The sequence below is a fragment of the Heteronotia binoei genome, chromosome 14, assembly GCF_032191835.1.
Source record: "Heteronotia binoei isolate CCM8104 ecotype False Entrance Well chromosome 14, APGP_CSIRO_Hbin_v1, whole genome shotgun sequence".
Lineage (NCBI taxonomy): Eukaryota > Metazoa > Chordata > Lepidosauria > Squamata > Gekkonidae > Heteronotia > Heteronotia binoei.
The window spans coordinates 1,184,463-1,205,598 of NC_083236.1; the positions used below are offsets into that span (position 1 = coordinate 1,184,463).

The 21,136-nt window shown below is 49.9% G+C and overlaps 1 protein-coding gene across 3 annotated transcripts in view; it reads right to left on the reverse strand.

Annotated features, from left to right (window-relative positions):
- Window positions 1–21,136, reverse strand: part of NFX1 (nuclear transcription factor, X-box binding 1) — a 441,461-nt gene that overhangs the window by 341,052 nt on the left and 79,273 nt on the right. For all 3 annotated transcript variants that reach the window (XM_060254053.1, XM_060254054.1, XM_060254052.1), the window contains exons 15-16: window positions 16,740–16,819; window positions 9,000–9,230 (exon numbers count right to left, since the gene is read on the reverse strand). In XM_060254053.1, the coding sequence (XP_060110036.1) occupies window positions 9,000–9,230; window positions 16,740–16,819 (311 nt within the window). The remainder of the gene's footprint in view (window positions 1–8,999; window positions 9,231–16,739; window positions 16,820–21,136) is intronic.

Sequence of the window (21,136 nt, forward strand, 5' to 3'; positions counted from 1 at the left end):
AGTTGTACATTTGGTTTGTAGTGCATGAGGAACCAAAGTTGGAGGGGGAGTTTAATGGAGTTTAGTGAAGGGGGTGACAAATGTTGCCGTGAAGCCCAAGAGGTGCTAAATAGTTCTTGTGGACTGAGATGGTGATGCAATGACAGATTTCACAAGAGCTCTGCTCGCTGGGAGGTAAGCCCATTGGTTCGTGGTATGTATTTGAGCTCCAATAAATTGGAGAATCTGGGTGGGCTGCAGGCAAGATTTGGAGAGACTGACACAATGCCCCAGATTGGTCAGGAACTGGAGAGTGGTGGTGACATCCTCCTGCAGTTGCTGGGAAGAAAGGGAGACCAGCAACCAGACATCTATATATGGAAAAACTATGATCCCTTGTTGCTGGAGAACCACAGCTACCATCATCATAAATTTTATGAAGACCCTCAGAGCAACTGGAAGTCCAAAGGGGAGCACTTAGTATTGGTGATGGCTGATGGTGAAACGGAGGTAGCGGCAGTGACACAGCTGCATCTTGATATAGAAGGAGGCATCTGGTAGATCTAATGACACCATCCAGGCATCCTCGGGGAGTAGTGGGGGAACGGATTGAAGGGTGATCATGAAGAACCTCCTGTAGAAAATGTATCAATTGAGATGCCATAGGTTAAATAGATACGCAGTTTTTACAATTAGACAATTTTGCAAGAAAATGATTTGGGGTTTTTAGATCATGTAAATGAAAAAACATAAATGGAATGTACAATTCTGGCAAACTATTTGGACTTTGTTTTGTATTAATGTTTAATAGCCACAGGAAGATGTTTTTTGTAGGACTGTTATAATAATATTGTATTGTTGTAGTTTGTTATATATAAAATGTTTATTAAAAAAAAAGAAACTGTTGACTTAAGAGAGTATATTTTCTGCAACAATGTATCGATCTTTTGACCCTCCCAGTCAAGTAGACCAGGATGGTCTGTTTGGCCTTGATGTCAGAATGCACAATCATCAAGTTCGGAGCTGAGCGAAAGAAAAGAAATTTTGATTGAAGGGAGGGACCCAGAACAAGGATTCAAACCATCTGGATGCCAGTGGAATGGAGGCGGGCTGGTCCCAGGCTTCCTTCAGCCCTTCAGGTGAACTGGCAGCACTGATAGATGACTGGACCAACTTGTGGACAATAGCAGTAACTTTGGGTACATCACTGGTCATTTTGAAAGCAGATGTTGAGAGCAGATGCCATGCCAGTCACTAGTTTTAGGTAGGACTTGGAGCTGTCCGAGGGAGAGAGCAAGCAACGGTGGGTGATCTCAGATTCTGGTGGTTCAAAAAGTCAATCCTCACTCTCAGAATCTGAAGTGTCTGTGCCTGCAACAGAGGGTTCTGAGAAGGAAGCCTGGGTATCGAAACTATCCATGGGTTCAGTATGCAGAATGGTCTGGGAAACCAGGGTGACCAAAGTGCTCAGTGGGGTTTCCATGGGCTTTGATCTCAATATCAGAATCAGGAAGTCCTTGGGATCATGGGAGGCAGGAGTACCTAGTGGAAGAATGGCCCCTGAGACCAGAGGTCAGTGATGTAGGCCCTGAAAAGCATCTTGATGAAGCCTGTGTTCATGGGTGTTTCCACGAGTCTGAGAAGGTGACCAGGACTGTTGATGGGAACTGCCATGGCATCGATGACTGAATCAAGATGGAGATCAGGATCAGACATGCCTCGACTAGTGATGACAGAGTGGGGATCAGCAATGCAGAGGCGAGGGAGATCGTGACTCTGATGAGAATCTCTCATGCTCGATCCCAATGACCCATACAGTAGGGTGGCGATCGTGACTTATGGGACTGATGGTTTTGAACACTGGTCAACCATGAGCAGCTGTAAGAACTCTGCTGATAAGTGGAGGTGACGAAGAACCAGTTTAGTGTGAGGTGCTCCGGTCCCAATGTATGGATTCGGATTCCAAGAAGTCTGAAGGAACATAAGGAGACTTGGATGGCACATGAATAATCTGTTCATGCTCTCAGAGCGCAGGAGAAAATTGTACCAAAACACCAGCAGCTAGCTCTTGAAGTTCTCCAAGGTTAGACTTGAGCATAGGCTGTCAAGTCGGCTGAATTCAATAACGAGTCTCTTGTTAAAACAGAGTTGCAAGTTTATTGTAATCAGAACTGAAGACCATGGCAGAGATTGAAGGACTGAGATACATAGGCATTAAACCAGCATTTAAGGTATAGATCAAAGGATTCCTACGGGGAGGGCAATCTATGCAATACATTTTCGCACTCGGGTGCTACTCCCTTCATTCCCAGCCTGAGACCTTGCCGCCCCATCCTCCCACAGACATCCAGGCTGGGAAGGTGCCACTATCTTGTTCACATGTTAGCATTTCAAAGCAGACTACACAACAAAGGCCTCTCTAAGGAGGGGGTAGGGAAGATAGCTAGCAGCATTCGGTGTTCATTGTGAAACTCCCAGACTCCTTCACTTCAGAACCAAACTTAATGTTTTAGTTGAGAAAATCATAGCAGACTTGACATACTGCCCCCCCTAGGCCCCCCCTGCCGGGCGGGCCCGCAAGGGTGGCAGTTCACATTTTTGGCTCAGTAACTCGGGCCCCGAAAGGCTTCGGCACTCCCCCTTCGGGAGGAGGGTTGGCGAATCTTGTGAGTGCCATTTGGACGGCTCCGGGCATCGGCGCAGCAGGCTGCAATGAAAAACAGGGTGGACTTTACCAAGAGCAGGGGGGAGGTCGAGTTCTACCGTCACTGGGTTAATTACCCGCTTGATCTTAAATGGCCCCAGGAACTTAGAAGCCAGCTTTCTAGACGGTTGTGCCAGGGGCAGGTTTTTTGTTGACAGAAACACGGAATCCCCTACCTTCAAGTCCCACACTGGCACATGGTTTTTATCGTACTGCTTTTTATATGCCTCTTTGGCCAGCTTCAGGTTTTCTTGTATAGCTGGCCAACACTGGCTGGGACCTTGCCACCACTGTTCGAAACTTGAGCCCGTTAATCCCTCCCCTCCTGGTAACATGGGGATCGGCTTCCCCTCATACCCAAAGACGGTTGCAAAGGGAGACGCTTTAGTAGAGCTAAGGGCGCTGTTGTTCTAAGCGTATTCTGCAAAGGGGAGGAGGTCCACCCAGTTGCATTGGCGTAGGCTGACGAAGCACCGTAGGTATTGCTCTAGCACCCCGTTCACTCTCTCTGTCTGTCCGTCCGTCTGGGGGTGGTAGGCGGAGCTCAACCCTTGTTCCATCCCCAACAGTTTACAAAACTCCCGCCAGAAGGTGGCAACGAACTGAGGCCCCCTGTCGCTTATGACCTTGTCTGCGATGGAGTGGTGTTTGGCCACGTGATCGAAAAATAAGGCCGCTAACTTCTTGGCCGTGGGCAACTGACTGCAAGGGATGAAGTGGGCTTGTTTTGAAAACGTGTCCACTACCACGAGTATGACTGTTTTTCCCCGGGGGGATGGCAGCTCGACTATGAAGTCCATAGACACTATGGCCCATGGCCGTTTCGCTGTTTCTAACGGTTGCAGGAGCCCCGGGGTTTCCCCCCCCCTCTTTTTTGCCATTACACACACAGGGCAACCGGCCACAAACTCTGAGACATCTTTCTTTAGGGACGGCCTCCAAAACTGCCGGTGCACTAAGTGCAGGGTTTTGACGTAGCCGAAGTGCCCCGCTAGTTTGGAACAGTGACACAGTTGAAGAATTTCTTTTCTTAACGATTCCGGGACGTATAGTTTCTCCCCCTTGTACCAAAGGCCATCTTTTCTCTTTTGCACCCTCTCTGGCCGCCCACCTCCCTCCCGTTCGGCCTCTAGGGCGATGCGTTCCTTACTTAGCCCGCTCAATTCCTTTTTCCTCTGCGAGCGGGTGGTGACCATAGCTGCTACTTGTGTGGGGGGGATTAGGGAATCTACCACCTCCTCCCTCTGACTTTCATGCTGTGGGAGCCTGGACAGGGCGTCCGCTAAAAAATTCCGGGTCCCCGGGATGTGCTTCAGGGTGAAGTCGAACTTGGAGAAGAACCCCGCCCACCTGATCTGCTTTTCACTCAATTTCCTTTTCCCCGTTAGCGCCTCCAAATTCTTATGGTCCGTCCAGATCTCAAAGGGCACCTTGGCTCCCTCCAACCACGACCTCCAAGTCTTTAGTGCAAACATGACAGCGAAAGCCTCTTTGTCCCACACCGACCAGTTCCTCTGTTCCTCCAAGAACTTTCGCGAGATGTAGGCGCAGGGTCTTAATTTCTGCCTGCACTTTGGCTGGATCCATGGCCAGTCCGTCCCTAGACACTCGGAAGCCCAGATAGTCTAGTTCCGTGCGATGGAACTCACATTTGGACAGTTTGGCATAAAGCTGGTGCTCCAGCAGGGTGGTCAACACTTCCCTCACTAGCTTTACATGGGACTGCTCATCTTGAGAATAAATAATGATGTCATCAAGGTACACCACCACCCCCTTGTACAGAAACTTCCGCAATACATCATTTATGAAATTCATAAACACCCCCGGTGCCCCCTGCAGTCCAAACGGCATGACCAAGTATTCAAATTGTCCCATCGGTGTGTTAAACGCTGTCTTCCACTCATCCCCCTCTTTGATGCGCACTCGGAAGTACGCGTCTCGCAGGTCTAGCTTTGTGAAAATTTCCCCCCCCCCCGCCACCGTGCCTAACAAGTCTTTGATGAGGGGGATGGGGTAGGCATTGGACATGGAAATCGCGTTAATCCCGCGAAAGTCAGTGCAAAGCCTAAGACTATTGTCCTTCTTCTTCCTAAACAACACTGGGGCTGCGTGGGGGGCCGTCGCGGGTCTGATGAACCCCCTTTTCAAGTTTAAGTCTAGGAACTTGCGCAGCTCCTTCTTCTCAGCCCACCCCATTTGGTAGAGTTTGGCTTTGGGAAGGTTTTCCCCAGGAATCAGTTCTATCGCACAGTCTGTGCTCCGGTGGGGGGGGCAGCTGGTTGGCCTCCCGCTCACTAAATACTTCCATCAAGTCGCGGTAGGCGTCCGGGACGTGGTGCACCTCTTCCACCAGGACGCACGCTCTCGCGCGGCCGGCGCTCGTGGCCCCCACGCCGCTTGCCAAAGATGTTGGCTGCAGCCTGGGTCGGGGAATCTGATGGTCTGGGCTCTCCAGCGAATGAGGGGCTCGTGCTTCTGCAACCACCCCACTCCCAGGACCACGGGGTAGCCACAGGCGGGCGCAATCACAAACGTCTCTGAGTCCCAGTGGTCCTTAATCCCCAGTGGGCACGGTTCAGTTTCTTGCGTGCAGGGTTCCCCCCCCATCACTGACTCGTCCATCTGTTCAAAGTGCATGGGGTGGGGCAGCCGCAAGCGTTCCAACCCCAGGGCCTCCACCACCTTGGGGGAGATTAACTCCCTATTACAGCCCGAGTCTATGAGGGCTCGGATCTGTAGGAACCTTTTTAGTTTTGGGTTCAACAGCTTGACCATTATAAAATACAATCTTCCCGTGGGTCTCACCGTTATTGGTGCCTCCTCCCGGTCGACCTGCTGGTTGGCACCGTTCAAAGCAGGTCGGCGTCGTTTCCCGCCGGCTCCTCTTCCCAAGCCAGCTCGGCCAGCTCCGCGGACAGACGCACCTCTTCCTCTTGCAGGTCCTCTTGCACCAGGAGCACGCTGCCCTTCGCCGCATCCTTAGGGCGGCTCGCGGTTTTCTTGGGGCCGGGGGTGCCCGGGCGGGTTGCGCCCTGCGCCGGGGCGGCCCCGGTGGCGGGCTGGGGGCAACTGGAAGCCAAATGGTTGGGGTCTCTGCATCGGAAACAACGGCGGGGCCCCGCCGGGGCAGCCGCCGCCGGCTTCTTAGCGTTGGGTGGCTCGGTTTTTCCTGGGGTGGCTTTAGGTGCCCCTTTCCCAGCGGCTAGTGCTTGGCGCAGCATCGCTACTCGTTTCAAGTTGGTCTCCACTTCCCCTGCCAGCTGGATCCACCCCACCAGGGTGTCGGGGCTGGCTTGCGTGAGTGCCCGATCCAGGATGCTCGGGTTCAACCCGTTGGTGAAGTGCTCGATCTTCATCACCTCGTTCCAATTCCGAGCCCTGGCGGCGTTGGCCTGGAAGTTGGCCACGTACTCTCGGATGGATCGGGCCCCTTGCTTCATGTTCCGCAGCGCCGCCAGCGCCCGGGCCTCTTGCAGGGGGTCCTCATACTGGGTTAGTAGAGCTTGCATGAAGGTGTTTACGAAGTGGAGGACCGGGCTGTTGGTCTCGCACAGGCTCACGTACCACTTCTTCGCGGCGCCTCGTAGTTTCAACCCCAGGTAGTCCACTCGGCTCATCTCGTCGGGGAACAGATCCCCCCAGTAGTACATATAGCTGTTCGCCTGGATCGCGAAGTAGTTCACTTCCTCCGGATCTCCGTCGAACGTGGCATCCAGCTCCCGACTTCCCCCCTGGTCTCTTTGCCTGACCGGAGCAGGGGGGGGCGCCCGGGGCTGGCGGGGCCGCTCCAGGCGCCGGGGCCCGGTTGATTTGGGGGTCCCCGGGGTCCCGTCGGGGCGGGTTGCTGCTGACGGGCCCCGGTCACTCCCAGCGCCCTGCCCAGCTGTGCGGTCAGCGTTTGCATCTGGTCCTTGAGGTCTTTCACCGCCCCGTCGATTTCCCGGCGGACCATCGCCCGGAACACCTGGTAGTCCTCGTCGGCCTGGTCCTTGGGCCTCGCCCCTCCATCATCTGGTCCGCACTCGGCCCCCTCGCCTTCACTCCCGGGGTTCTGAGTCCCCGCGGCTCCGGCCCCGTCGCTCGTTTCGCCCGGGTTGGCGGCGGCTGCTTCGGCCAACTGGACCCACTTGGTGTGGCGGGTCATGATCGCCTCCCGTCGGACCGGGGCTGGATCCATCAGCGTGGTGGAGGTCCTTGGCTAGTATTGCCGCGGGGTCACCACCAGCTGAAACTGTGGAGGGGAGGCCGCGGTCCTTCTGGCAGTATGGATGTGCCAGGGTGTCTCGGCCCCCTCCACTCTGGTCGGGAGTTCTCCGTTCTCCGGAGACTGTTCGGACATCGCCTTTTCAGTTGCCGGAAAGGTTGAACTCCGAGATAGGCAGTCCTTCAAAATGTCAAGTCGGCTGAATTCAATAACGAGTCTCTTGTTAAAACAGAGTTGCAAGTTTATTGTAATCAGAACTGAAGACCATGGCAGAGATTGAAGGACTGAGATACATAGGCATTAAACCAGCATTTAAGGTATAGACCAAAGGATTCCTACGGGGAGGGCAATCTATGCAATACATTTTCGCACTCGGGTGCTACTCCCTTCATTCCCAGCCTGAGACCTTGCCGCCCCATCCTCCCACAGACATCCAGGCTGGGAAGGTGCCACTATCTTGTTCACATGTTAGCATTTCAAAGCAGACTACACAACAAAGGCCTCTCTAAGGAGGGGGTAGGGAAGATAGCTAGCAGCATTCGGTGTTCATTGTGAAACTCCCAGACTCCTTCACTTCAGAACCAAACTTAATGTTTTAGTTGAGAAAATCATAGCAGACTTGACATAGGCATTGAACCCATGTGTGGGACTGCACAGAGACCACAAATAAGATCATTGGCTGACAAGAATGTCTTGATTCAGCAAAATGCAGTTGATTAATATGCTATTTTTAAGGTAGACATGAAGGGGACTCATGAGACTCACAGAAGAGGAGAATTTCCTTTATGCCTCCTGTCGGCCATATTTCCCCGTGCTTTTGTTCCAATTTCTACTGTCCTGTAGTTACCAAGGCAACCTAAAGGCAGTTTGGTGTAGTGGAGAGCCAGTTTGGTGTAGTGGTTAAGTGTGCGGACTCTTATCTGGGAGAACCGGGTTTGATTCCCCACTCCCCCACTTGCACCTGCTGGAATGGCCTTGGGTCAGCCATAGCTCTAGCAGAGGTTGTCCTTGAAAGGGCAGCTGCTGTGAGAGCCCACACAGCCCCATCCACCTCATAGGGTGTCTGTTGTGGGGGGAGAAGATACAGGAGATTGTGAGCCACTCTGAGTCTCTGATTAAGAGAGAAGGAAAGGAAAAGTCCTCTGTGCAAGCACCAGTCGTTTCCGACTCTGGGGTGACATTGCTTTCACGTTTTCATGGCAGACTTTTTACGGGTTGGTTTGCCATTGCCTTCCCCAGTCTTTTACACTTTTCTCCCAGCAAGCTGGGTACTCATTTTACCAACCTTGGAAGGATGGAAGGCTGAGTCAACCTTCGGTCGACTACCTGAATCCAGCTTCCGCTGGAATCCAACTCAGGTCGTGAGCAGAGAGTTCAGACCACAGTACTGCAGTACTGCTGCTTTACCACTCTGCGCCACAGAGCCACGTATAAATCTGCAATTCTTCTTCTTCTAAAAACTGCACCCAAGGCTAAGTTAGAATGAGATACATGATATTAACTAGACTGCAGTTACTTTAGTATTGTAGAAGCAATTAAAATAATCTGTCAAAATCTTCTGGTTATGAAGTTCTAAAGATATTAGACCAGAATAAGTACCTCTGGGGTCACGTCAAGTATCCTCATCTTGCCTTAAAAATTATAACAAGGAGAATGTCTGGGGGAGAAATAACTAAATAAATAGTAAGCAAAGTTACACCTTTTCAAGCCCAACGACTTCAATGGACACAGAAGGGTGTAACACCTGTTAGGACTGCACTGAAAGCCGCAGAAATGCATGTTCAATGTGGTACAACCCACTAGTAGTAACATCATAATAAGTGGTAGGAGGAAGAGAAAGGGCCAACCTTACAGCTTAAAAACAAAGGAACTAAACCAGTGAAGATCAAACTCTAATTTATGGAATACAAACTACATAAACTTCTGGGACAAAGATTGCTTAAATTCAGCTTTTTACAGTTTAGGGGATCACAAGCAATGCATAACCCTTTATGAAAATATTTAATATCCATCCGTATATCCTGGCTTGAATAAGGTTTCAAATAGAGTTTGAGAAAGACAGTTTAGTTTTAGGTCAAAGTTTGATTCTTGCTTTGTAAGGGAGGGACCTACCTTTGCAGTGCAAGATGTTGTAGGACAAGGTAAAGAGGGGTGGCAAGGAGACATGCAGGGGTGGTTGCAGTGAAGCCTTGGGATCGTGCATGGCTGCCGGCATTCTTCGTCTATGAGGCATTCCCCTTTGTGGCAGATCCTTTTGCATTTGTGCATGCCACATTTTAACATTCGATCACAGGGAAGGCCACAGGAGATGTCGGTGAGGTAACAAGGAATATTGTTACGCAACTGAAACACAGGAAGACAAAATGAAACAAAAAGATATAGACTTTCACATAAACTGTTCATATCCACTACCAATGGGACACTTAAAAAGCAGAGATACTGTGTCCATCACATAAATTCAAGAAGCCTTCTTATTGCTGGGGAGTCCAGCAATACATATAGTTTTTACATATAGTTACAAAAAGACAATGATCTCTGCCCTTCTGAATGGTTTTGGCATATCTATTTTTTAAGCTATCAAACAGACGTCTGTGTATGATGGGAGATACACAAGAAACCTATTCACAAAGTCCCGTTCCATTCTGATTTTCAACATTAGGTGGTTTTCAAATTCAATGCCTGGAAGAAACAAGCTAACAGCAACCTGTTATTGATATCAGTGATCTGCAAGCATGTGGGTCAATACACAGGTATGGTTAGCCAGACTTGTAAGGAATACCAATATTGTCAACCAATAGAAGAGCACTGAGAGGTCTAAAAAGGCACGGAAAGCGAGACAGAGGAAGCCAGCACTACATATTCAAGGAAAAGAACAGAGTATTCTGAAGAAAACACTGTGCCACAGAGACAACTGATATTAGGTCTAGGATTGTCAGCTGGCCAAAGTATCATGAGGAGCAGCAGCATCACTTCTAGCCTAATGCGTGTCTACATCCTATATCCGCCAAGAAATGCACATTGTGCTGCTCCATGCTTTAAGAAGACCGTGAATGCGGCACAGTCAGGGATACCGCTTGTTTTGCATCTCAGCAGCATGCCTACCTGTCATCTCACCCTTAGAGCACCCTTTTCAAGCAGCAGATCTGCAGGGCCCACTACCAGATTCCACAAATAATTCCTGGATAAGCAAGGGGGCATTCTTTTCAAAATGAAGGCAGTCTATACACGTTCAGAGGCAATTTGCTCTTAAATCTTTTCACAAAATGATTTTCTACCCTCATTGGAAAGGAACTCTGGAACAAGTTGCCCAGATTTGAGTGCCAGAATTGTCAACAGAAGTTGACAGTGCTTAAACAAGGCCTTGGGAATCCACTGAGTGGGCAAAGAAGGAAGGAAGGGCTTCACTATTCCGCCCTTATATTTTGTAAAGCTTCTAGAAGTGACTGGGGGTTTTATAACTGGCCATAATTTTACCTCAGATTCTTTGCTGCTCTAAGCAATTAATACTTAATTATTTGCCTACTATAGTACCAGGGAACTGATCAAAAAATTATAGGATCTTTCAAACACCAAGCCCAACCTGACATAACAAATAAAAAAATACTCTAAGCAGAATGTCACCAAAGCTGGATACACACTATAGACAGAAACCTACGTTATTCATTGCATCTCTCCAAGCAATATCTCAAACCTCTCTTGAGAGGGGAGAGGTACGGTTTCCAAAGATCAATTTATAATCCTCCAAAATGGATAGACCTTGCCGGAATCCAAGACTTCTCCCAAAGGAAATACATCCTCAAAGTGCTGAGAGTGACTTGACTTGTATTTCCTGCAAGCATCTCCAAGACAGACAAGGAAAAACAGGTTTCCTACCTGTAACTGATGATCTTCGAGTGGTCATCTGTGCAGTCACACTTGTGGGAGTAGGCGCCAGCACCGATCTCGATCGGTAAACTTCAAAGCTGTGGATTTCCGCGCCCCCGCCCCAGTGCGCATCCCCCACTGCGCATGCCCACTGGGACGGTCGCAGACATCGCGCCAGTTCCTTCTGGCCGCCGCGTTAGCCCCACAGAGGGACCGGCAGAAGCGGGGAAGGCGGGCGGGTAGTGTGACTGCACAGATGACCACTCGAAGATCATCAGTTACAGGTAGGAAACCTGTTTATCTTCTTCGTGGTCTCTGTGCATCACACTTGTGGGAGATTAACAAGCTCAGGCCTACCTGGTGGAGGGTACGCCGGTCCATCAGAAGGAAACCGACTGCAACACGGCACGGCCCACTGAAGAAGCTTGTCTACGCCTCAGGTCCAATGCGTAGTGCGACATGAAGGTGTGCGCTGAGGACCACGTGGCCGCCCTACAGATGTCCTGCAGGGGAACTCCCTTCATAAACGCCTCCGACGTCACCACCACCCTCATCGAGTGAGCCCGCGTGGCCCGGGAAGAGGCGTCTTCCGAAGAAGGTAACACAAACAAATAGTCCCTGTAATCCACTTGGACAATCGTTGGGACGAGATGCGCTGTCCCAGAGAGGACGTAGCATAGGAAACAAAAAGTCTTGCGTCTTTCCTTGAAGGGCTAGTGCGATGGAAGTAAAAGGAAAGCGCCCTTTTTACCTCTAGAGCGTGTAGCAAACGCTCAGAGTAATTAGCCGGAGAGGGGAAGTAGACTGGCAGATAGATTTCAGAGTTGAGATGAAATGGCAATACCACTTTAGGCAGAAAGGTGATGTCAGGGCGTAATGTCACCCCATCAGCTGAAAACACCAGATATGGAGAATCGCACCTAAGCGCTGCCAGCTCCCCGACCCGTCTCGCGGAAGTAACCGCCACTAGGAAGGCTGTCTTCCACGCCAAGAGGTGGAACGGGCAAGTAGCCATCGGCTCAAACGGCTTCCTCACTAGAGCCTTCAGAACTAAGGGAAGGTCCCATGCTGGGGCAGGGGCCCTCACCGCCGGGTACAGTCTCGCCATGCCCTTGAGGAACCTCTTAACGTCCGAGTGAGTAAAGGGCGAATGGCCATCTATCGGCACGTGTTCCGAAGAAATGGCAGCCAGGTAAACCCGCACTGAAGAGGGCGCCAAGCCCTTATCCAGCAAGTCAATGAGAAAATCAAAAATTACAGATAAGTCCGCCCTCTAGGGCTCCGAGGAACGGTCCGTTGCGAACTTGGCGAACTTGGCCCACTTAGAAGCATACGACCGCCTCGTAGAGGATTTTCTACAGTTCAGCATGACGAACTGGGCCCTATCTGAGAATCGGGAGGTTCCAGGCGCCATGCGATGAGACGCAGGTGCGGGACATCGTGGTACAGGACCTGCCCCTGATGGGAGAGCAGGAGATTCTGCACCTGGGGAAACTGGTGGTAAATCCCTCCTGACAAGCGGAGGACCAAGGGGAACCAGTGCTGTTGCGGCCACCACGGCGTCACCAGGATCCCCCTCGGCCGTTCTCTCAGGAGCTTCTGCACGACCTTGGTGAGGAGCGGTATGGGGGGAAACAGATACACTTTGTGATACCTCCATGGCACCAGGAGTCCGTCCCCCAGGGCTAAGGGATCCGAGCCCCCCCCTGCAGCAGAACAGCTCGCATTTTGCATTTTGTCTTGTAGCAAAAACGTCCAATTCTGGAGTCCCCCAGCGGAGAAAAACCGGCCGCAGAAACTCCCAATTGAGCTCCCACTTGTGGAGTAGAGCTCCCCCTCGGCTCAGGAAGTCTGCCTGTACATTCCGCACCCCCGGAAGGTGGGTTGCCCAGAGAAAGACCCCCAAAGAGTTGCACATCTCCCATATCAGAACAGCTAACTGGCAAAGTCTGCGGGACATTGTCCCCCCTTGCCGATTGACATACGCCATTGCTGTGGTATTGTCTTTCATCACTGCCACCGACCTGCCTTCCGGGAGAGGATGAAAGGAGTGGATCGCATGGAAGATGGTCAGTAACTCCAGAAAGTTTATGTGCTGGTGGGCATGATGGCCGGGCCAGCGGTCCCCCACGCACAGGCCCCCCAAGTGGGCCCCCCATCCCCAAAGGTGAGCATAAGGCCCCCCATCCCCAAAGGTGAGCATAAGGCTCGGCTACGGTTTGTGGAAAGGCGCCCCCCTCCATCAGGCGACTCTTCAGCCCCCACCAAGAGAGGGACGACAGCACCTCCTCTGGGACTGTCAGCATGCGGGAAGGCGATTTGACGTTGCACCTGAAGCTCCAAAGGAACCAGAGCTGCAGAGGCCGCATTCGAAGTCTCGCAAAGGTGAGAAGTTGTCGCCGCCATGAGGCCCAGAAGTCGTTGCAGCCTCCTTGCAGAGACGGTTGGGTTGGGTTGGATTGAGAACACCATCTGAACAATGGCGTTCGCCCGGTCCAGAGGGAGAAACGCCCTGCAGGCAAGCGTATCCAGGATCGCCCCAATGAATTGTACCCTCTGGGAGGGGTGCAGATGGGACTTTTTGTGATTGATCTGAAGCCCCAATTCGTCCACCAAGGCCAGAGTGATGGAAATGTGCCGCATTAACTGCTCCCTCGACTCTGCCACCAGGAGCCAGTCGTCGATGTACGGGAAAAGTGTTACTCCCTGCAGCCGCAGGTGGGCGGCAATGACCACCATGGTCTTGGTAAACATCCTTGGAGCTGTGCAGAGGCCGAACGGCAGGGCCCGGTATTGGAAATGGTCGCCTCCGACCGTGAAGCGTAGGAACTTCCGATGGCGGGGATGGATGGAGATGTGGAAGTACGTGTCTTTTAGATCGAGGGTCGTCATCCAGTCCCCGTGTCCCAGAAGAGGGAGGATGTAGGGCAGCGAGGTCATTCTGAACTTGTCGCACCTCACAAAGACATTCAGGGCCGGAGGCCCCCGTCCCGTTTGGGGACCGCAAAGTACCGGGAGTAAAAACCTAGACCTTTCTGGTCCGTGGGAACCCTCTGGGTGGCCTGCTTTAGAAGGAGGGACTGGACCTCTTCGCGGAGGGTCTGTGAGGGTGCGGTGGAAACGAACCTCGGGGTGGACGGGGGGTGGGAGAATTCTATTCCATAACCCATCCGGATTATGGACAAAACCCACAGGTCTGAAGTAATATGGGACCAGGCAGGGAAAAACTTGGCAAGGCGGATAAGGTCCGAGTCCATAGGGCCAGGTAGGTATAGAAGGGAGTCAAAGACTCTGTTTGTGTTGCTTCGCACCTTTCTGGCGAGCCGTCTGGGTGGAAGGCGGGGAATACTTAGGCTTTGTCTGGTAGGGAGGCCGAGTGAAAGAGGTCAATTTCGATCCCAGAGAGCGTATTGGTATCTCCCATAGCACGCCGCGTAGTTCGCAATCTTAACGCCCAGGGAGCCCGCTGAGTATAGTCGTCTGCCCATGGTGTCTAACTTCCTGCCCGCCTTATCAGGCGGTGTGGAGTGAGTCTTCTTCGCCTTAGAAGAAGACGACACTACCACCGAATTGGGTTTTGGGTGGACATACAGGAACTCCTCCGAAGCTTCTTGGATCCTATACATATGGTCCAGCCTGCGGGAGGACACAGGCGTGGACGCAGGCTTGTCCCAGGAAGACTTAGCGGTTTGTAGCATCACATTCGTGAGGGGCAAAGCTACTGCCGTAGAAATATCCTGCTGGACGATGTCGAAGACTGAATCCGTCACCACGGGCTGTGGCTGCATCGTGGGGAGTGAAAGAGTCTGGGCCATCCTTTTTATGAGATCACCGTAAGACTTGAGGTCTTCGGATGGTGATATTGGCTGCTCTTCAGATGTCTTCACCGGAGGGGAGGGTTCACCGTGGGATGATGCCTCTCTGTCAGGAGACGAGCCATCGAAAGACCGTGGTGAAACCTCTGGGGAATCGGAGAGTTCGGATTGATGCTGCCGTCGTGGGGACTCCTGCACGTCAGCTGGAGTAGACGCTTTCACAGAAGGGGCGCGCTGTTTGAGCTCCTTCTGGCGGATAGGACGTTCTAGCTCAGGAGGCTTCGACACCGACGCTGATGGCGCACGTCTCTGCGTCCAATAAGATGTCCGAGACCGATATGAGATGTCAGAGGCTTGGTCCCAGTCCCTCTGCCGCTGTTGAAGCCAAGGGAAGGGGGGTTGCATGGGATAGGCCCCATACAGGTACTGCCACTGCCTCTGGTCCCAGGGAATCTGAGCCGCTGAACGACGCGGCGAATGGTCGTCATCTCGACAGCGAAGGGAGTGGCTGCTAGAAGATCGGTCCCGACGCTGGTGTCAATGCCGAGCAGGGGAGCTTCAAGCCTGTGAGGCCGATCTGTCACGCGGGCTTTCCTCGGTAGCGAGGCGTTGGGCCGGCTCGATCTCGGAGTCCGAGTCGGAAATGACCAATTGGGTCGGCATCGATGCTAGCTGAGAGCTCGGATGCCGGACTGGCGAGGCAAAGAGCTTCAGCGGCGGGACGACTGGTGCGGTCGGGTCCGCCGGAGATGCCGGGGAAGACTGAGTTGCCGACTGGCTGCGCTTCGGCTTCTCAGATTTCTTGTGCTTCTTCTTCTCCGGGGGCATCCCTTTGTCCTCCTTAGGCCTCTTTATCAGTACTGAGGACTCTGAGGCCGCGACCGAACCGGATCGCTTCCGAGGCCGTTCAGTATCGACGATGGCCCGACTGGTATCGACCGGCGTCGACGTCAACAGGTCTGCCTGGCCGGCCGACAACTCAGCCTGTTCAGCACGCGGGGAAAGTGCTCGTTCCATCAGCGCCGCCGTGAGCCGTGCCGCCCTGTTCTTTCGCGTTTGCTTGGAGAACTTGGCACAATGCACACAAGAATCAGGCCTATGCCGCTCTCCCAGGCACAATAAACACAAGGAGTGCCTGTCGGGTGGGGTGATCTTACTCCCACACACTGAGCAGCGGCGAAAAAATCCCCACCGTCTTTCCATACGAGGGAAACAAATGGCGGGAAACTGGAGAAAGGAGAGGGGTCCCCCCCCCCAAAGGGCGGGAAAAACAAAACCCACTCTCCCGCAACTAGAAAAAAACTACAATATCTACACTAACTATACTAGGAACTATATACAACTAACTAGCTAAATTCCAGATGGAAAAACTAAAGTTCACAGACCGTAGCAGAGAGAGATCAACCGATCAGCGCGGCGGTCAGAAGAGAACTGGCGGGATGTCCGCGACCGTCCCAGTGGGCATGCGCAGTGGGTGCTTCTGGGCATGCGCACTGGGGCGGGGGCGCGGAAATCCACAGCTTTGAAGTTTACCGATCGAGATCGGTGCTGGCGCCTACTCCCACAAGTGTGATGCACAGAGACCACGAAGAAGATACAATTTTACCAACTGAAGGACGCTTCGAATCACTCAATAGACTCTTCACCAATAATCAGTGAATGTACCTTCTAAATATAGCATGTATGACCCCAAATTCAAGGTTGGGCTATAAATGACGGCGCTATCATACACGAATCAAGCAGAAAGTAACAGGTTTACGGCCCACTAATACAATTTGGAATGTCTTCTTCCCCTTTGCCTTTGCACTCATAACCCTTTTTATGGAAGTGTCTGTTTCAGAACAAGTAGCAAGCCTTTCATGGTGAACCATTTATTATTTCCTTCCAACTTGGCTCATCTGACCTACACAATAATAGTTTTGTGAAGCAGCTTCAAAAGTTCTGAGGCAGATGTTGATACAAATAAAAGACATTGCTAGACCACTTTCTTGCAAAGAAAACACCCTCATTTTGCCTCTAGATTTTTTTTCAAGGAAGGATTGTCTATATGCATACAGCATGTAAGACTTTGCAGCAGTAATAATATCCTACATTTATAAAGTAATGCATTCATCATGAAATTAACACTACAGTATTAGATCCGTATGCACAAAAAAGGCAAATGCAGACTTACTTCATGCCTTCCCATACACCATTTCTGAACAAGGTATGTACATGGTGGACACTTCTCTTCACTGTGACAGGAATGATATACTGAAGATACAAACACAACAAAACAGGTTTTAAATAACTATGCAAGGCAGGGGTTTCTACCTTAATTCACTTCAATGAAACACAATGGTTCACATCTTTCTGGCTGTTCTAGTAAGACCACTCTATATGCACTTGGGAGTATTATGGACCATGTGTTTTGTTTTGCTTTTTTAACAACTCTTACATTAACAAGTATCCTAAAACAGTACAAGTTTCCAATTTTTGCACCATGGCTTCCTTAAACCAATAAACAAATACATTCAGGTGAAACAAGTGAAACAAACAAAAAGGAACCGCGGAGGAATCAGCACACAGGGAAACAAAAGTATGTTTGCTGGGCAGGGCAGCCCCCCTGACTTTATTTCTTTGGGTGCATTATAATAGACATATAGACTTGGGCAGCCCAATCCTGAGAACCGCCGTGTAGCTGCGCTTGAGTGTAGAACTGGTGCAGGAGGTTGCAGTTGGCTCCCAAAGGGGAGACGTTACAGCAGGGGAGTGCGGGTGGACAACTGAGAGAGAAGCCATTGCTGTGGTGATTCCGCCCATGCCCACACCATTGGCCCACTGCCGAGGCAGGGGTGGAGGAAGGTCAGGGTCGCGTGGGACCACAGGATTGGCCAGCCCGTTGCATGTGACTGGGAGAGGGGGTGGAAAACCTGCACCTAAGAGGCCGTCAATCCCCTCACACCCTCCCACTGTCAAGAGACTCTGCCAATGGTAGGCAGATGGGCAGAGGCATGCGAAGACACACAGGAAGCACGAAGTGCAGGACTTCACTGCCATATATAGTGGCAGGAATGTGTGTATGGGAGTGGGAATGAGCAGACCACCAACTCCAATGACACCCCCCACCCAGAGACCCCCTGTGTTGCCTTCACGCCCCGCTATGTGCACGGAACACCACCCCCAGGGGCCGAAGAACTCAGAATAAGAGCCGCTGGGCATGCATCCACTTCATCAGCCCCCCCCACCTTTATGCCCTGCACACAACAGCACTGTGGGGTCGAGGAAGCTGTCAGCCCGGCCAGGCTGAGGGGTGGCAACCTCCCCTCCCCTGTCCAGCCACGCGGGGGCAGTGTGGCAGCTCATAGCCCCTTCACCATCCACCCCCAAGAACCAAGTGTGCCCACCCTCCTAGGCATTCCCTCGGAGAGGCCACAGACTCCTTAGGGAGCCGCCTAAGTCTGGCTGCACCTCTGACTCCACCCCCTCCTGCACTGGAGCACCTTGCTCCGCCACACTTCCACCAACGCTCCGGCACAGTCCTCAGACACCGCTGCTCTCAGGCAGGGCGGGGCGGTGGCCCCACACTGCCGTAAGTCCCCTCCGCCATAGCGGAGCTGGACTTACACGGGCACAAATGCTACTTGTGCCAACATAGTGGATCATCTACTCCCAAAACACTTTCCGCACCCCCCTTAGGATTGTGCTCTTAAGAGCTAAACAAATTAAAAAAATATTTTCTTCCTTTTCCCCCAACATAATTGTTTATAATACTTAATATAAAACTTTTGATTCCACAGATAGAGACTTACTTTGGGACAAATTGAATAAATTGAACATTGATAAGCGATTACTTTTCCTTATCAGAAAATTGCATCCCTCAACTACCTGCCAGGTTAAATGCTCTCTAGCCGGGAAGTTAACGGCAAAAATCCCATCGAATAAGGGTGTTAAACAGGGCTGTATTTTAGCCCCTTCCTTATTTAACCTTTTCCTTAATGATCTAGCACAGACGTTGTCTGGCGCCGACGGTCATAGCCCTAAACTTGGTTCCACTCACGTTCCATTGTTACTGTATGCAGATGACGCTTTATTAATGTCCTGCACGCGAGTGGGTTTGAAGCGTCTTTTTAGCCGCTGTCTTGAGTATTTTGAAACTAATAAGCTCCATCTTAATTTTGAAAAAACCAAAATTCTTGTTTTTTCAAGAACTTGGAAATTACTCAAATGGGATTTTAATGGAAATAAAATAGAGCAGGTTAGACATTTTAAGTATTTAGGTATTCATTTTCAATACAATGCATCATGGACTGTACAGCGAAGGTCTGCAATTAAAATGGCCAAGGCCAGTGCTCAGGCTATCCGTCGTTTCTTCTACAATAAGGGCAACCAATTTGTGCCGGCTGCTCTGAAAGTCTTTAAGGCCAAAACATGTGCGCAATTACTATATGGTATGCCATTATGGATTGGTGCGTTGATTATTCCTTGGAACGCATCCAAGCCAAATTTCTTCGTAAAATGTTGGGAATGCCACGTTGTGTGCCTTATGCAGCCCTATGTCTAGAATTGGGGCAGGTTCCTCTTGAAACTAGGGCTTGGCTTCTAACTGTTAAATATTGGTTGAGAATACATTATAATTTTGATCCTTCCAGTCTTATCACTCAAATGCTCTCAGAAGCCAGTTACTCTATCTGGTTAGACTACATTGAGAAAAAGATCAGCTCTGTTGGTTTATCCTTAGAGTCATTATTTATGCTCTCACAATCAGAGGCATTTCGTATGATCAAAGCCAGAATTCTGGATATTGAATTACAAAATCTTCACAGTGCCGCTAATAAAATTTGTTCGCCTGTGAGTCTAGGGTTCTCGTTTGATGTTGGCCATATGGCCTCCTATCTCTACTCTTTGCAAAACCCTCAACAGCGTAGGGCCTTCTCATTGGCAAGATTCGATGTTATGCCATCAGCAGTTTTATATGGTAGATATCACAACATATCCTATGCGGCCAGACTGTGTCCGTGTAAGTCTGGATTTATTTAAACTATTTCACATATTCTTCTGTACTGTCCCTTTTATGTAAGTATTCGTTGTCGATTTCTGGATCCTATTCTTCTAAATAAGATGGGTCTGGCTGATCCAGAGAAGGTGCAGTTTCTTTTGAAGGATGTTACTCCTGACATAACCGTGAATACTGCCTTATTCCTGTACTGGGCCAAAAAGACTCGTCAAGACAAGGAACAGTCGTGTTGTTTCATTTAACTGTGATCTTACGTAATTGTGCTCTAATCCTGAGGTTCAGTATTTTAACCTATTCTCTGTTTCTCAACCCATTGTTCTCCTTAACCTGTTTTTATATGCCATTAAAGGTTGATTGATTGATTGATAAAACTTTTTTTAAAAAAAATCCCTTTTTGTTTCTCTATTTGTTTTTGTTTTGCCATTTTCTTTCTCTCCCCTCCTCCCTCCCTCATTATTTCTTTCCCCTCTCCCTTTCTTACTAAAACCAATTTTTAAAAGATTATAAACTCTTCTGTTGCTTACATAACTATGATTGTGAAATTATGATTAGGAAATAAGTTACATTTCTCATTCCATCCACGTTTATTTAGAATGTTCATTATTTACTATAAATAATTTTTATACAAGGAATTAAGATAACAGCTCTCCCTATTATAATGGATATTTATTCTAGTTTGGTTATTTTAACAAGATAAATGTGATAGTTGTAAATTCCTATAAAAGGTAAAAGGTAGTCCCCTGTGCAAGCACTAGTCGTTTCCGACTCTGGGGTGACATCGCATCACAACATTTTCACGGCAGACTTTTTACGGGGTGGTTTGCCATTGCCTTCCCCAGTCAGTAAATTTCTATACTTGCATAAAAAAGGATATGGAAAGTTTGTATAATATTTTTAGTTAAAGAACAGCAAAAAGAACAATGGCAACTACAATACGTCAAAAAGATAAAACGAAAGTAGAAGAAACAGATGAAGGCCAAATGAAGAAAGTAGAAGATGAAGGCCAAATGAAGAAAGTAGAAGAAACAGATGAAGGCCAAACTCGTGGGCATTCGATGAAATTGCTGAGCAGACAGGTTAAAACGGATAAAAGGAAGTACTTTTTCACCCAAAGGGTGATTAACATGTGGAATTCACTGCCACAGGAGGTGGTGGCGTCCACAAGCATAGCCACCTTCAAGAAGGGGTTAGATAAAAATATGGAGCACAGGTCCATCAGTGGCTATTAGCCACAGTGTGTGTGTGTGTGTGTGTGTGTGTGTGTGTGTGTGTGTATATATATATATATATATATATATATATATATATATATATATATATATATATATATATATATATTTGGCCGCTGTGTGACACAGAATGTTGGACTGGATGGGCCATTGGCCTGATCTAACATGGCTTCTCTTATGTTCTTATGTAAAGAATCCAAGAAAAAGCTATCATGAACATTGATACATCAAATGCAACAGTTTGAAGAAAAAACTCAGATGATGATCAGAGTATCCAGAGAAATATTCAAGACTCTGAGGAAATAAACCAGAACAGCATTCAGACTATCCAGAGAAACTTTTAAG